Genomic DNA, 16636 nt, shown 5'->3' with positions numbered 1-16636 from the left:
GGAGGGCGGGCGAGGAAGGGGGGAGGGGCGGGCGAGGAAGGGGGGGAGGGCGGGCGAGGAAGGGGGGGAGGGCGGGCGAGGAAGGGGGGGAGGGCGGGCGAGGAAGGGGGGAGGGCGGGCGAGGAAGGGGGGAGGGCGGGCGAGGAAGGGGGGAGGGCGGGCGAGGAAGGGGGGAGGGCGGGCGAGGAAGGGGGGAGGGCGGGCGAGGAAGGGGGGAGGGCGGGCGAGGAAGGGGGGAGGGCGGGCGAGGAAGGGGGGAGGGCGGGCGAGGAAGGGGGGAGGGCGGGCGAGGAAGGGGGGAGGGCGGGCGAGGAAGGGGGGAGGGCGGGCGAGGAAGGGGGGAGGGCGGGCGAGGAAGGGGGGAGGGCGGGCGAGGAAGGGGGGAGGGCGGGCGAGGAAGGGGGGGAGGGCGGGCGAGGAAGGGGGGAGGGCGGGCGAGGAAGGGGGGAGGGCGGGCGAGGAAGGGGGGAGGGCGGGCGAGGAAGGGGGGAGGGCGGGCGAGGAAGGGGGGAGGGCGGGCGAGGAAGGGGGGAGGGCGGGCGAGGAAGGGGGGAGGGCGGGCGAGGAAGGGGGGAGGGCGGGCGAGGAAGGGGGGAGGGCGGGCGAGGAAGGGGGGAGGGCGGGCGAGGAAGGGGGGAGGGCGGGCGAGGAAGGGGGGAGGGCGGGCGAGGAAGGGGGGAGGGCGGGCGAGGAAGGGGGGGAGGGCGGGCGAGGAAGGGGGGAGGGCGGGCGAGGAAGGGGGGAGGGCGGGCGAGGAAGGGGGGGAGGGCGGGCGAGGAAGGGGGGAGGGCGGGCGAGGAAGGGGGGAGGGCGGGCGAGGAAGGGGGGAGGGCGGGCGAGGAAGGGGGGAGGGCGGGCGAGGAAGGGGGGAGGGCGGGCGAGGAAGGGGGGAGGGCGGGCGAGGAAGGGGGGAGGGCGGGCGAGGAAGGGGGGAGGGCGGGCGAGGAAGGGGGGAGGGCGGGCGAGGAAGGGGGGAGGGCGGGCGAGGAAGGGGGGAGGGCGGGCGAGGAAGGGGGGAGGGCGGGCGAGGAAGGGGGGAGGGCGGGCGAGGAAGGGGGGAGGGCGGGCGAGGAAGGGGGGAGGGCGGGCGAGGAAGGGGGGAGGGCGGGCGAGGAAGGGGGGAGGGCGGGCGAGGAAGGGGGGAGGGCGGGCGAGGAAGGGGGGAGGGCGGGCGAGGAAGGGGGGAGGGCGGGCGAGGAAGGGGGGGAGGGCGGGCGAGGAAGGGGGGGAGGGCGGGCGAGGAAGGGGGGGAGGGCGGGCGAGGAAGGGGGGGAGGGCGGGCGAGGAAGGGGGGGAGGGCGGGCGAGGAAGGGGGGAGGGCGGGCGAGGAAGGGGGGAGGGCGGGCGAGGAAGGGGGGAGGGCGGGCGAGGAAGGGGGGAGGGCGGGCGAGGAAGGGGGGAGGGCGGGCGAGGAAGGGGGGAGGGCGGGCGAGGAAGGGGGGAGGGCGGGCGAGGAAGGGGGGAGGGCGGGCGAGGAAGGGGGGGAGGGCGGGCGAGGAAGGGGGGAGGGCGGGCGAGGAAGGGGGGAGGGGGGCGAGGAAGGGGGGAGGGCGGGCGAGGAAGGGGGGAGGGCGGGCGAGGAAGGGGGGAGGGCGGGCGAGGAAGGGGGGAGGGCGGGCGAGGAAGGGGGGAGGGCGGGGCGAGGAAGGGGGGGAGGGCGGGCGCGAGGAAGGGGGGAGGGCGGGCGAGGAAGGGGGGAGGGCGGGCGAGGAAGGGGGGAGGGCGGGCGAGGAAGGGGGGAGGGCGGGCGAGGAAGGGGGGAGGGCGGGCGAGGAAGGGGGGAGGGCGGGCGAGGAAGGGGGGGAGGGCGGGCGAGGAAGGGGGGAGGGCGGGCGAGGAAGGGGGGAGGGCGGGCGAGGAAGGGGGGAGGGCGGGCGAGGAAGGGGGGAGGGCGGGCGAGGAAGGGGGGAGGGCGGGCGAGGAAGGGGGGAGGGCGGGCGAGGAAGGGGGGGAGGGCGGGCGAGGAAGGGGGGAGGGCGGGCGAGGAAGGGGGGAGGGCGGGCGAGGAAGGGGGGGAGGGCGGGCGAGGAAGGGGGGAGGGCGGGCGAGGAAGGGGGGAGGGCGGGCGAGGAAGGGGGGAGGGCGGGCGAGGAAGGGGGGAGGGCGGGCGAGGAAGGGGGGAGGGCGGGCGAGGAAGGGGGGAGGGCGGGCGAGGAAGGGGGGAGGGCGGGCGAGGAAGGGGGGAGGGCGGGCGAGGAAGGGGGGAGGGCGGGCGAGGAAGGGGGGAGGGCGGGCGAGGAAGGGGGGAGGGCGGGCGAGGAAGGGGGGAGGGCGGGCGAGGAAGGGGGGAGGGCGGGCGAGGAAGGGGGGAGGGCGGGCGAGGAAGGGGGGAGGGCGGGCGAGGAAGGGGGGAGGGCGGGCGAGGAAGGGGGGAGGGCGGGCGAGGAAGGGGGGAGGGCGGGCGAGGAAGGGGGGAGGGCGGGCGAGGAAGGGGGGGAGGGCGGGCGAGGAAGGGGGGAGGGCGGGCGAGGAAGGGGGGAGGGCGGGCGAGGAAGGGGGGAGGGCGGGCGAGGAAGGGGGGAGGGCGGGCGAGGAAGGGGGGAGGGCGGGCGAGGAAGGGGGGAGGGCGGGCGAGGAAGGGGGGGAGGGCGGGCGAGGAAGGGGGGAGGGCGGGCGAGGAAGGGGGGAGGGCGGGCGAGGAAGGGGGGAGGGCGGGCGAGGAAGGGGGGAGGGCGGGCGAGGAAGGGGGGAGGGCGGGCGAGGAAGGGGGGGAGGGCGGGCGAGGAAGGGGGCAGGGCGGGCGAGGAAGGGGGCAGGGCGGGCGAGGAAGGGGGCAGGGCGGGCGAGGAAGGGGGCAGGGCGGGCGAGGAAGGGGGCAGGGCGGGCGAGGAAGGGGGCAGGGCGGGCGAGGAAGGGGCAGGGCGGGCGAGGAAGGGGGCCAGGGCGGGCGAGGAAGGGGGCAGGGCGGGCGAGGAAGGGGGCAGGGCGGGCGAGGAAGGGGGCAGGGCGGGCGAGGAAGGGGCAGGGCGGGCGAGGAAGGGGGCAGGGCGGGCGAGGAAGGGGGCAGGGCGGGCGAGGAAGGGGGCAGGGCGGGCGAGGAAGGGGGCAGGGCGGGCGAGGAAGGGGGCAGGGCGGGCGAGGAAGGGGGCAGGGCGGGCGAGGAAGGGGGCAGGGCGGGCGAGGAAGGGGGCAGGGCGGGCGAGGAAGGGGGCAGGGCGGGCGAGGAAGGGGGCAGGGCGGGCGAGGAAGGGGGCAGGGCGGGCGAGGAAGGGGGAGGGCGGGCGAGGAAGGGGGGAGGGCGGGCGAGGAAGGGGGGAGGGCGGGCGAGGAAGGGGGGAGGGCGGGCGAGGAAGGGGGGAGGGCGGGCGAGGAAGGGGGGAGGGCGGGCGAGGAAGGGGGGAGGGCGGGCGAGAAAGGGGGGAGGGCGGGCGAGGAAGGGGGGAGGGCGGGCGAGGAAGGGGGGAGGGCGGGCGAGGAAGGGGGGAGGGCGAGGAAGGGGGGAGGGCGAGGAAGGGGGGAGGGCGAGGAAGGGGGGATGGCGAGGAAGGGGGGGAGGGCGAGGAAGGGGGGAGGGCGAGGAAGGGGGGAGGGCGAGGAAGGGGGGAGGGCGAGGAAGGGGGGAGGGCGAGGAAGGGGGGAGGGCGAGGAAGGGGGGAGGGCGAGGAAGGGGGGAGGGCGAGGAAGGGGGAGGGCGAGGAAGGGGGAGGGCGAGGAAGGGGGAGGGCGAGGAAGGGGGAGGGCGAGGAAGGGGGAGGGCGAGGAAGGGGAGGGCGAGGAAGGGGAGGGCGAGGAAGGGGGGAGGGCGGGAAAGTGGGGAGGGCGGGAAAGTGAGGAGGGCGGGAAAGTGGGGAGAGAGAGAGAGGGAGAGCGAGAGAGAGAAAGGAGAGAGGGGCAGACAGAAACAGTGGGATAGGAGAGAGAGAAAAAAACAGATAGAATGGATAGGAGAGAGTGGCGCCGGGGGCGAGCGAGAAGGGGCCGGGGGAGAGCGAGAAGGGGCCAGGGGAGAGCGAGAAGGGGCCGGGGGAGAGCGAGAAGGGGCCGGGGGAGAGCGAGAAGGCGCCGGGGGAGAGCGAGAAGGCGCCGGGGGAGAGCGAGAAGGCGCTGGGGGAGAGCGAGAAGGGGCCGGGGGAGAGGTAGAGAAGAGGAGAGGAGGAGTGAGAAAGAGAGGGAGAGAAAGAGAGGAGAAAGGAGAAAGAGAGTGGGAAAGGAGACAGCAAGACGAGTGGAAAGGAGAGAGGGAGACAGAGGGGGAAAGCAGATAGAGAGAGAGCGAGAGAGAGAAATAGTGGGAAAGGAGAAAGATTGAGACAGGGTGGGAAAAGAAATCAAGCGAGTAGTTGAGCTGAGTTTCAGGAGTGCTGTGCGTGAGACACAGAAGCTGTGCTACTCAGGGTTTGCTTGGGCAACTGACTGTTATTTAATTTGAACTTGCATAGTACTCCTGTTACATTCAGTGATTTATTTTATTTCAGCTAGGAATGCAGAGTATGGCACATGTATGATTCAGTATTTCAACTTGTACATTATTTTTTCTGAGCAAGAATGGCCAAAGGAACCTAATTCCAGCTTTAAACATTGATTCCTATGGGAACCCAGGATTTACTTAAAGTTGTTCCTCTTAAAGTAGTAATTTTCAGGAATACAACCACAACATTTAAGTGAGCACCTACTGTAGGTGCAAATAAGGAACTCCCTTATTGCAGTAAATGCTCAGACAGGCCTTTTTTATGTAGTTATTTAGCTTGAGTGCACCATGTAAGTATTTGTCTTAGGCTGGCAAATTAGCTTCTCAAAAAGCATGGCTACATTTCAGAGAATAAGTACCACCAGTTTCAGATATTTGATTTTTAGTTAATTACAATTTTGGTGCAACTACAAGGTGGCAGGTTTGAGCTCCCTAGGTAAGAACACCCATGTAATTCCAAACATAATTGCAGCTGCTGGTCTACAAAGACAGTACTTAGATACTAAAGAGAATCAACTAACCATTACCTGCAAATACAGAATATTCAAGGAAATTCAATAAAAAGTTCATCTGTTTAACTCTTTCCTGAACTGGGGCAGAACTGTTTTATCCAATTTTGACAGTTGTTTACATTTCTGCTACTGCAAAAGACTATCATGAATAAACTTGTTTGTTAATATAGTCAGATATGAAAGTTGCTGGCATCACAAATAGTAAAATGTCTCAGAAGTGACATGTATGTGCAGCACAAAATCTAAGTTTAAATCCTCTGACAATCCTGTTTTCGCCCAGGGCACAATACATCAGATTACTTTTCATGCCATGACATATCTCAGAACATGTGGAGCAAGAATGCTTCTCTATTGGAGCTTAATTTTGGGTGAAGTGGAAAAAAATGCATCTGGCAAGAACTCAAACATAAAAACAGAAAATGGTGGAAATATTCAGCAGGTCAATGGCATCTATGGAGACAGAAACAATGCTTCAGGTTGTTGATTTTTCATCAGAACGAGAAAGAGTTAGAATGCAACAGGATGAGCAACATATGCTGGCCTAGCCAGCGATGCCCACATCCTGTGAAAGGATTAAAAAAAGGTTTTAAGAAAGTAGATACAGTGAAAAGGAGGAAAGACTAAAGGGAATAGATGTGATGGGGAGAAGCAGCACTGTAAAATAACAAAAAGCACGATGGTGCAGAGCAATAGGGGTGGTAGAGCTAACAGGACAAGAAAAGAAACAAAAGATAAAAATTAAGAAAAAAGGCAATAGAACCATTCCCAGCATTTGCTGTCCAAAGCAAACTGGAGCAATATCTTTATTAAAACATATTGACTCCCCCAGCCACCTTAATTATACTTCTTCCCACCCTGCTTTCTGTAAAGACCATTCCACTCTCTCTGTTTCTCTGTCCATATGTTGCATCTGTTCTGACCATGGCATCTTCCATACCAGCGCTTATGATACATCTTCCTTTTGCCTCAGCCAAGGAGTCTCCACCACCTCTGGTTCACAGGGCCCTGACTGTGTCAATGTCACCTTTCCTGCATTTGTGTTCTCACCCCTTCTCCTCCGTCTCAGAACCAAATTAGGGTTTCCCTTGCCCTCACCTTCTACCCCACTAGCATCCATATTCAACAGATCATACTCAGCCATATCTGGCAACCCCCAGTGCAATGCCACCTTAGGAACATAGGAACACGACGAGTCCATTTAGCCTGTTCTGCCATTCAATGAGATCATGGCTGATCTGTAACCCAATTCCATATGGCTGCCATTGCCTCATATCCCCTAATATCTTAGCATGACAAAATCTATCAATTTGAGTTTTAAAGTAGACAGTTGATCCAGCATCAATTACTGTTTGTGAAGGAGAGTGTCTAAATTTCCAAAAAACATGAAGAAATAAATTGGTCAACTGATAATCTGATTGCAACCGTGATCTGTACCAAGATAAAAATGTTGGATCTCACAACTGCTGTCACACTGTTCACACATTCAGCTCAGAAAAGTAATTAGAACAACAAACATTAATGAATCCCTCTGCAACTGTGTAATTTTGCAGAGGTTTACAGTAAATTTTTAAAAATCAACCAATTGTCTTGATCGTCTTGATTTTGATTACTTTTAATGCTATTCAGTGCCTGCATTGAAACTTACCTGATGCCAGTATGCTTCATCCCCAACTCTGGCCAGCTGATCTTCTATCCAAGCCAGGTTGGTCTCAATATAATTTTTAAGCTTCTCACAGTAAGCAGTCTGATACTTGAAGGGACCACAGTAGTGAAACAGCGTGTTCATCCAATGCATATAAATATACTAGAAAACATTAAAACCAAAGAATAAAATGCAACAGGAAAACTCTTCTGTGCTGCTCTTGATTCAACATCCAAAACTGTTCCAACCGCCATTAATAATCCAGTAACCAGCCTAACATTACCACATTATTGTTCCATGCAAATTGCAGTCATTATATTTAAGTGTAGAAAGATAAAATCTATTGCTGTAACGATTGATGTTGCCATAGTTCTCGTAGACATCGTAGGAAACTGTTGTCAGAAAACCGTTCCATTTTGCTGAAATCAAACTGATAACACCATGTGCCATAAAGCTAATTGGGAAATAGACACTTTTAAAAAAAAGACAGCAACATAAAATATTGCCACTCTACTGTCACAAAATGGACTCTGGAAAGTCAGGTTACAGCTTTTGTTCCTGGCCAGACTAAGGCAAACATGATAACATACTTTTGGGAAGTTACTTAAAATGCAGGTGCCAATTGACTACCCCTCATCATTTCAGTGGAAGAGATTTAAAATGACAACGACTTCTAGAACTGCTGGCCCCATGAAGATGACATTTCAAATAAAGTAATTCAGTGAGATGGTCGTAGCTGGAATGTTGATGGGATATCAAATATTTCCCTATCATGTATCAAGTACATCGTTTTCAACTCATTGTATGGACAATGGAATACCAACATTGCCATCACATGACTGGAACTGGCTGGAGAGGGAGCCGAAACCTTATTAACTCACAAGTGCAGCCCAAAGAGGCAACCTGGGACCAGCACCTCAGAGGGAGAGATTTGTGGAAGACAGGTTATCCACATTTCCCAGAGTACACTTGACAATCAATCCAGGGATTAAGAATACATTTAAATTATCTCATGTGGAAGTGTATACCATTGGAGGAAAGAGTAAAAGTGTAGAAACAACTTACTAAGATGGTTCAAAATGTAAAATATGGGTTTGCTAAAACTGAAAAGAACGAATAAACACAGAAGGGGGAAGAGAAGAATTAAACAGCTGAAGTTAAGCCAAAAGCTTTAGTTTTCAATCAAATGTTTAAACTGGAGTTGTGAAAAGTAGTGTTTTCTTTCTTGCCAGTTTTCTCCCCTCCTGAGGGAGGGAACTTGTTGCTAAGGTCATGAAACATTATTCATAGTTCCCAACCAAGTCTTGATAGTAATGTCAGCTGAATATTTGACTGTCATATGACAATTGAACCTGATCCTGTTCCTCATCCCCAAATGACATTTGGATCAACTGAAGTGCCCCTACCACCATCTAGGCAGTGATTAGCAAATCAGAAGCTACTGGGAATAAAACCTGGGCATCTTTTTCTTAACTGCTAAAACTCGGCTAATATTTTAGATTACATTGAATCCTCACCTCCTTTAAACTGAATATTTAGCAGTGCTTTTACTATGCTGAGATGGTTGTGAACTCCAGCCCCGTTGTGATTTGAGCACATAATCTAGGCTGACACTTCAGTGCAAAAAGTGTATTGTCAGTGGTGCCATCTTTTGAATAAGTTATTATTCAAGGTGCAATCTGTCTGCTCAGGTGACTGAATTGTTTACCATGGGATTTTTACAAAGAAGAGCAGAATTCTTCTGGTGTCCTAGCCAACATGCTTTCCTGAATCACCACCACCACGAAAACATTCAACGGTCATTCATTCATATGCTGTTCTTGAGAACACTGCATGCAAATAGTTGCCACATTTCTCACAAAACAGTGACTGCACTTCAAAAGTAATCCACTGGCTTTAAGGTACTTGGGATGCCCTCAGAACTTGGTCAGGACACTATATAAATACAATTGTTTTAGTTTTGAATGTACAATTTGGACTATTTTAAACATCTAACTTTTTAGATTTGTATGTGTAATACAAGTCCATTCTTCTACAAGATCCTAGATGCAAGAAGTGTGCAGTACCATTACTTATTTTATTACTGCTTTTCAACCAGAGCTGAAATTCAAGTTACTGAATGAAACAACGTCTGTAACTGTTTAAAAATTTAGTCTAAAGCAGCCACAAAACATTTTTCTTCTAATGTATGAAGAGGTTCTATGTAGGTTACTGTGCATGTTATTGAAAATGGTACCTGAATTAACATCCAATTTAAAGCAATAACTGGCTCCTTAGTTTATGTATTGAACTGGCACTCCAAGCTATTATATACTAGTTTGCAATTTATTAATTCTAAAACTTGATTTATCAAATGACATTTTCCATTCCCTGGTAATGCCAAGACACCGCACAATATTGCCCTGCAGAAGGTTCCAGATTCAATTCTTGATCAGTGCTGGGCCTGCTGATCTCAACTACTTACACAGACTCCAATGCCCGTGACTTAGGGAAGGAAAATAACAAACTTGATCATTGTCAATTAAACTAAAAGAAAGTTCATGAGTAGTGAGCAGGTATGGAGAGTATCAGACATAGTTCTGATACTTCCCATAGCGGCATAATCTATAAGTCCCTACTTATAAATAATGGCCACTTAGATAAAATACAATGGTTTGTAAGTGCATGTGGAATCATACCTCAACCAGGTCAATGCCTTTCAGAAAACAAGTTGAGATGGGATGGGGAGGGCGGAAGCTTAGAGGGGGAAGAAAATCATGATTTAATTACAGCTGCTCACCAGATTTTCAACGTCATCAGGCTAATTGCTGATTTTCTTTTGTATAGGATGATGAGGACTTTTTGCACACTAAGCTTTCAAAAGTATACAAATTTATATGAAAATGTTGCAAAACCTCTCAATTCAGTGTTTCTTGGGATAAAAAAATTATGTGAAATTATAATCTCTCTTTAGCATTCTTTGTGTGCAGAAACAAGACCACATCCCCAAATCGCTTCCGCTATGTCAAATTCATATGCTTATTAATGTCTTCTTCACTATTAAAACTTGCTCTTGTTAACCAGGAAAAACACCGACTGAACACAAATTGATTTTTTAAACAGTCTCTTTCTCATCTCTAATAAACGAGAATCAATCTCAGAAGAATATCAAGTTAATTTACCGGTTTTGTTACTGCAGCCTCCACCACTCCTGCAGCGTAAGCCTGTAGACTGTCATTGTATGTTCCATTTGTAGTGAGTTCAAGGTAGGACCAGCTGCAGAGGACGCAAAGTTGGAAATTAATTAGAACTTAAACCACTAAAAATAAAAACCAGTTTAGGAATAGAATGAACAACCCTCAAAACATTAGACAAATTAAAGCCACAGTACTGCAGTGATTTCATTTAAGTTACTACTAACTTATGCTATTTCAAAGCTAAACTAATTAAGCAACAGGTTTACATGAATTATTTGGGTAACTTTGTGTCATTTTCCATACTATCAATCCCACTGTCTTTCTACTGTAGCTTTTAACAAGACAGAAGTTGTTTCTTAAATCCTTCAAAGATATGATGGTCTGAATAGCTGATGTTCTAAATATGTTTTACCAGGATCCTGCAATGTAATTGAAATGAATATTCCTTCCTTCACTGAAAATAAATATTGCACATACCAGTTTTTTAGACTGTAAAGACTCCAAATGAAAACCTATAATTAATTTTAATATTAGGTTTCAGCTCTCCACCATAACACATTAACACTGAAGTATAATTTTGCAATCACCAGGTCATCAAGTGTAAAAGAAAAAAATATCTTACTCCAAATGCATTTATTTTATATTTCTTATCATTTTAATATTAAAATTCTTTATTTATACTTAAAACAAAAATGAAGAGACATTGCATATTTTCCAAGGTGGACCTAACATGAAGACCTAAAGTCATATATCCCATTCCTAAAAGAATTGTGTCACTAAAATGGCTAATAACACTCCACAAACCATCCTGACTTGGAAATATATTACCATTCCCTCATCCTTGGTGTGTCAAAATCTTGGAGGTCACTACATAACAGCGCTATGGGTCACTTGCACCACACGGATGCAATGATTCAAGAAAATGGCTCGCTACCACCATCTCAAGGGCATTAAATGTTCACTTTGTCAGCAATGCCCACATCCCATGAACAAACCAAAAAATTATTTTCAGTAACTCCAGTGCACAATACTGTCCTTCATTCCAGAAGAGTTGTACTGGAAAGCACAGTTCAACAGCAATGATAATCATGAATGCAAACTCCTTTGTCATCAAGAAGCATCAATAGGAAAAAAGCCCTCCCCATTTAACATGCATTATAAATATGGTGTACATTTAGGATCTGTGATTTTACAGCAATTCTCAATTAAAAGAAATGGAGTGGAAGTCGTTTGTATTGGTTTTGATAAGGATTGTTTGTAAAATTTAAGCACACTATCAAAGAGTGTGACAGCAAGCACAGGAGGTTGGTTAAAAACCGGATGGCTGATTTTCAAATTGGACAGATGTAAAAAGTGATGGGTGCCCCTGTCCCAGGAATCAGTTTGGTATGTCAGATGAAGATGTTTCACTCATTCTACTGAATTACTAAAGCTATCATTCTTTTATAGCATTAAGCTCTTTTTTTAAAAATCAGTGCCCAGCTGACCAACCTGTGTAAGGAAATATTTCCTGGCTTTATTCCTCAGATCTCCCTTCACAACTTTGATACCTGTCCTCTTCTCTTCGAATGTACTGTTTTTCTACCTCATTAAGCATCTTCCATATGTCCAAGACTGAGATATTTCCAAGTTATGTGGCCCAAGCTCCTCACTGCTCTTCATAGTTGATCCCTCAATGTCAAAGACCAGCCTCGTTGCTTTCTTCAATCCTGCCTCGAAGCTGGATGGCCCAAATGTTGTGTTAATTTGGAATACACACAATAGTCTAGTGTTGCACGCTCCAAGGATTTAGCATGTCTTCCAGAAGTTTGAACTTCTTTGATTTGACAGCTGGGACCCAGCATCTTGTCTGCACATATTTGCCCCATCACCAAGACTGCCTACCTCTACCTTCATAGCATCACCTATCTCTGACACTGCCTCAGCTAATCTGATGCTGAAACCCTCATCCACATCTTTGGTACCTCTCAACTTGATTATTCCAATGCTCTCCTGGTCAACCTCCTATTTTCCACCCTCCACAAACTTAAGCTCATCCAAACCTCTTCTACCCATATCCTAACTAGCACCAAGTCCCATTCACCCATCACTCCTGGGTTCGCTGACCAACACTGGCTCCTGGTCCAGCAATGCTCCAAGTCCTTCCATGGCCTCACTCCTCCTCATCTCTGTGGCTTCCATCAATCCTACAATTGTCCAACAACTCTGCACTCCTCCAGTTCTGGCATCTTGTACATCCCTGATTTTAATTGTTGCATCTTTGACAGCCATGCCTTCAGCTGCTTAGGTGCTAATTTCTGAAATTCTCTTCCTAGACCTCCCTAGCTCTCTCTCCTCGTTTAAGAAGCTCCTTCTCCTCCTTTAAGCTTTTTATAATCTGTTTAACCAAGCTTTTGGTCACCTGTACCATACCTTATGTGGATCAGTGGCAAAGTTTGTTTGATTAATGTTTTCAGAAGTGCCTTGGGACATTTTACCAAGTTCACAGTGATACAAAAATGCAACTGTTGTTCCTGTTTTATTTGTTGCTAACTCACACAAAATGTGGAAACTGGAATGTCAACTAAACTACCATCTTCCTTTCAACTTCCTCCTCGGTAAATTCTAATCCACCTGTGAATGCACGCAGTGCCTTATTTTTAAACAAAGTAATGCTTCCATCATGCCAAAATATGTCAAAGTACTTCACAGTAAGTTACTTTTGAAGCAGCCAGCCATGCTGACTCTGTTTGATTATATTATGCATTTCTAAATGCTCTGTTGTTACTCCTTTATACTAACATTTTCACAATGATGGATGTTAAACCAACTGGCCTATAGTTACCTGTTTTTTGTCTCTCCCCTCCCCCCACCTTTTGAATAAGGGGGTTACGTTGGCAGTTTTCCAATCCTCTGAGACTTTTCCAGAATCAAAGGATTCTTGGAAGATTTCTACCAGTGCATCCACTATCTCCGTAGCTACTTCTTTTAATATCCTAGGATGCAACCCATCAGGTCCAGAGAACCTATTGACCTTTAACCCCATTAGTTTCCCTAGTACTTTTTCTCTAATGATAGTTATTGTATTTATTTCTTCCCCCCCTCCTCCCCAACTTTTTGCCCCTTGATTATTTAGCATCTCTGGAATGCTATGAAGTGCCTTCTATGATGGAGACTGATGCAAAGTATTGATTTAACTCCTCTGGCATTTCCTGGTTCACTATTATTATTTCTCCAGCCTCATTCTCTAAGGGACCGATGTTCACTTTGGCCTCTCTCTTCCTTTTTATATATTTAAAGACGCTCTTTCTGTCCATTTTTATATTATTGTGTTTTCATCTTACTTGCTAGTTTACCATCAAAGTTTATTTTCTCCCTCTTTATCTTTTGTTGTTTTTTAAAACTTTCCCAATTCCTCTGGCTTACCAATAATCTTTGCCATTTTGTATGTTTTTTCTTTCAATTTGATACACTCTTTAACTTCCTTGGTTAACCATGGTTGGTTTATCTGCTTCCTAGAGTCCTTCTTCTGGGTGATATCTTTGTTGTGAGTCATGAACTATTTTCTGAAATGTTTGCCATTGTTCATCAACCGTCCTTTCTGCTAAACTTCTTTCCCAGTCCACTCCAGACAACTCTACCCTCATCCCATTGTAATTAGCCTTACTTGAGTTTAGCACAGTTATTTCTTACCCAGGTTTCTCACTCTCAAACTGAATGCTAAATTCTACCATGTTATGGTCACTGTTTCCTAGGGGATTTTTTACTCTTAGATCATTTTCTAAACCCATCAGGTCTGGGGGAGCCTGATCCCTGGTTGGATCCACAACATATTGTTCTAGGAAATTGTCCCGAATACACTCTATGAATTCTTGCTTGTGGCTACCTTTGCCAATTTGATTTTTCCAATCTTACATGAAGATTAAAGTCACCCTTTTTCACATGCCCTCATTATCTCCTGATTTATTCTCCATCCTACAGTACAGCTACTATTAGGGGGCCAACAGACTACTCCCACCAGTGTCTTCTTCCCCTTGTTCTTGCCTCCACTCATATCGATTCTACATCTTCCAATCCAAGATCATTTCTTGTTATCATCCTTAATCCATCTCGTACTAACAAAGCTACCCCACTACCCTTTCCTTCCTGCCAGTCCTTTCAAAAAGTCACATACCCCTGAATATTTAGTTCCCAGCTTTGATATCCTTGTAACCATGTCTCCGTAATGGCTATAATATCAGACCCATTAACCTCTACTTGGGCCGTTAATTCATTTATTTCGCTCCAAATACTACATGCTAGGAGAATTACCCTGCACCTCATATCGTGAAATTTTTAATGTCCATCTAAATGACTGGAACTTAAAATGTAACACTACAACAATATCACATAGAATCACAGAATTATTAGTGCTGAAAGAGGCCATTTGGTCTATTTTGTCTGCACCAGCTCTCCAAAGGAGCAATTCACCGAGTGCCATTCTCCCACCATCTCCTCAAACCTGCTTTGTTTCTTTTCAAATAAGTCTAATTCCCTTTTGAATGCCTCAATTGAACCTACCTCCACCACACTCTCAGGCAGTGTATTCCAGACAATAACCACTCGTGCGAAAAAGGTTTCTCTTGTCGCTTCTGCTTCTTTTGCAAATTATTTTAAATCTGTGTCCTCTGGTTCTTGATCCTTTCACAACTGGGAACAGTTTCTCGCCATCTACTCTGTCCAGTTCTCTCATGATTTTGAATACCTCTATCAAATCTCCTCTCAGCCTTCTTTTCTCCAAGGAAAACAGTCCTAACTTCCCCAATCTACCTTCATAAGTGAAGTTCCTCATTTCTAGAACTATTCTCGTGAATCTTTACTGCACTCTCTTCAATGTCTTTACATCCTTCCTAAAGTGCGGCGCCCAGGACTAGACGCAAAACACCAGCTGAGGCCAAACTAATGTCTTATGCCTGCAATCAAGGTAAATTATAAGAGAAGGAATTGCATTTATGTAGTCTTTCCCAAAGTATGAAGTACTGTTGTAATGTAAGGAAATGGGACAGCCAATTTGCACACAAGATCCTACACATAGCAATGAGATAATGATTAGATAACTGATATTGAGGGATAAATATGTGAATTCAGGACCAGGGTATTGCCAACTGAGCTATGCCAAATATGACAAGCATCTTCCCTAAGATATCAGTGGTTAAATAAATCATATGATTCAGTAAAATACCATAAAGGCCAGAAAGAGCATAGATTTAAGATAATTCCTGGTGTCAAGAAGGGTCATTTATGGTATCTGGTAGGGGGTAACTAAGATGCTCAGTATCCCTCAGACACGGGGGGGAATGGTTAGGATTCCTACCACTGATAACTATCTCATCATCCTTGCTGGAAAATGTGCACATGCAAACATTAGGCAAGAGCATCACGAGGTTGACCATAGTTCACTTGACCCTTACCCTCAGCTAAACAGTGTTAAAACTCACCAGGCAGACAATGAAGTATAGCCACTTGGGCCCAGTATCAGAATTGTCATAATAAATACCTTCCAACACAAAGTGGTGAATATCACATTTGCACATTCATATGACACCTAAAAAAGGGGGCTTCAGGTTTAGCCTGGTGATCAAGTTGTCAGTTGAAGTAGCAGTGCTAGAAATGAAAGATAATTAAACTGAAGGAAAGGCTGGGGTGGGTGTGGGGATCCTTGATGTTGGTTAAAGACAATGCATCACTATTTTAAGGTCTTGCTGTTTAACAGCATTTCTAAGAACACTGCAGCCAATTTGTAAATAATAAAAATGGAAAGTGTCAATCTAAAAGTGCACATTTACAGTCTACAAAGTGTATCAGTGCATCACCGGGGCAATTCCCCTTCCCAGGCCCTCCAGCCCAGCTATTACCCCTCCCAAGTTATTCCCCTCTCCTCTCTCCCAATACTCCCTCCACCCATCTCATTCCGCCCAGTTACACCCCTCCCCCACCCATCTTACTCCCCAAAATACGCCCCATCACCGTATCTCCCCGCCACCCCTCCCGCCCATTACTCCCCCCCCACCACCCTGTCTCCCTCCCCCCACAGCCCGCCCGGGCCCAAGTTCCCACGGTTCCCCTCATTACCCCGGTGCCCCCTCCCGGGCCCCGGTTACCCCCTGTCGCCCCTCCCGGGCCCCGGTTACCTCCGGTCCCCCCTCCCGGGCCCCGGTTACCTACCTCCCGAGCCCGGGTTACCCCCGGGCCCCCCTGCCGGGCCCCGGTTACCCACCTCCCGAGCCCGGGTTACCTCCGGTCCCCCCTCCCGGGCCCCGGTTACCCACCTCCCGAGCCCGGGTTACCTCCGGTCCCCCCTCCCGGGCCCCGGTTACCCACCTCCCGAGCCCGGGTTACCTCCGGTCCCCCCTCCCGGGCCCCGGTTACCCACCTCCCGAGCCCGGGTTACCCCCGGGCCCCCCTGCCGGGCCCCGGTTACCCACCCGCTGTCTTTGATCCTGTCGGTGAAGTTCGCCCAGGCAATCCCGTCCCGTCTCAGCCCCGGCACCACCTGGAGCCGCCCGCCCTTCCCCAGCAATACCGAGCGGTGCAGCTCCTGGGAGGCCGCGCCGCCCAGCGCCAGCAGCAGGAGGAGGCTGAGGACGGGGATGAATCTCCGGGACAGGGTCCGGATCTCTCCCTCAATCCGGCTCTGGGCCGCCGCCGCCGCCATCTCCCTGGCCCCGATCACATGACCCGCCCTCCAGCTGAGAGGAAGCTCCTTCTGACACAACCCAGGACGCTGACCACCAGACCCCCCTGTAACCCAGGACGCTGACCATCAGACCCCCCCGTGTAAACCAGGACACTGGCCACCAGACCCCCCTCCCCTGTAACCCAGGACACCGACCACCAGACCGCCCCCCCCCCCCCCCCAACGTTGTACCCAGGACACTGT

At 50.7% G+C, this 16636-nt stretch overlaps 1 protein-coding gene across 1 annotated transcript in view; it reads right to left on the bottom strand.

The window, feature by feature from the left end:
- The window catches only part of plbd2 (phospholipase B domain containing 2), a 47664-nt gene extending 31219 nt beyond the window's left edge, over positions 1 to 16445 (bottom strand). The window contains exons 1-3 of the mRNA XM_041202362.1: positions 16182 to 16445; positions 9724 to 9817; positions 6566 to 6724 (exon numbers count right to left, since the gene is read on the bottom strand). Of these exons, the coding sequence (XP_041058296.1) occupies positions 6566 to 6724; positions 9724 to 9817; positions 16182 to 16411 (483 nt within the window). The 5' untranslated portion in view covers positions 16412 to 16445. The remainder of the gene's footprint in view (positions 1 to 6565; positions 6725 to 9723; positions 9818 to 16181) is intronic.
- Between the last annotated feature and the right edge of the window lie 191 nt (positions 16446 to 16636).

The sequence above is a fragment of the Carcharodon carcharias genome, chromosome 13, assembly GCF_017639515.1.
Source record: "Carcharodon carcharias isolate sCarCar2 chromosome 13, sCarCar2.pri, whole genome shotgun sequence".
Taxonomy (NCBI): domain Eukaryota; kingdom Metazoa; phylum Chordata; class Chondrichthyes; order Lamniformes; family Lamnidae; genus Carcharodon; species Carcharodon carcharias.
Note: the sequence above shows the minus strand (reverse complement) of the source record. Positions and strands in the feature narration are given on the sequence as shown.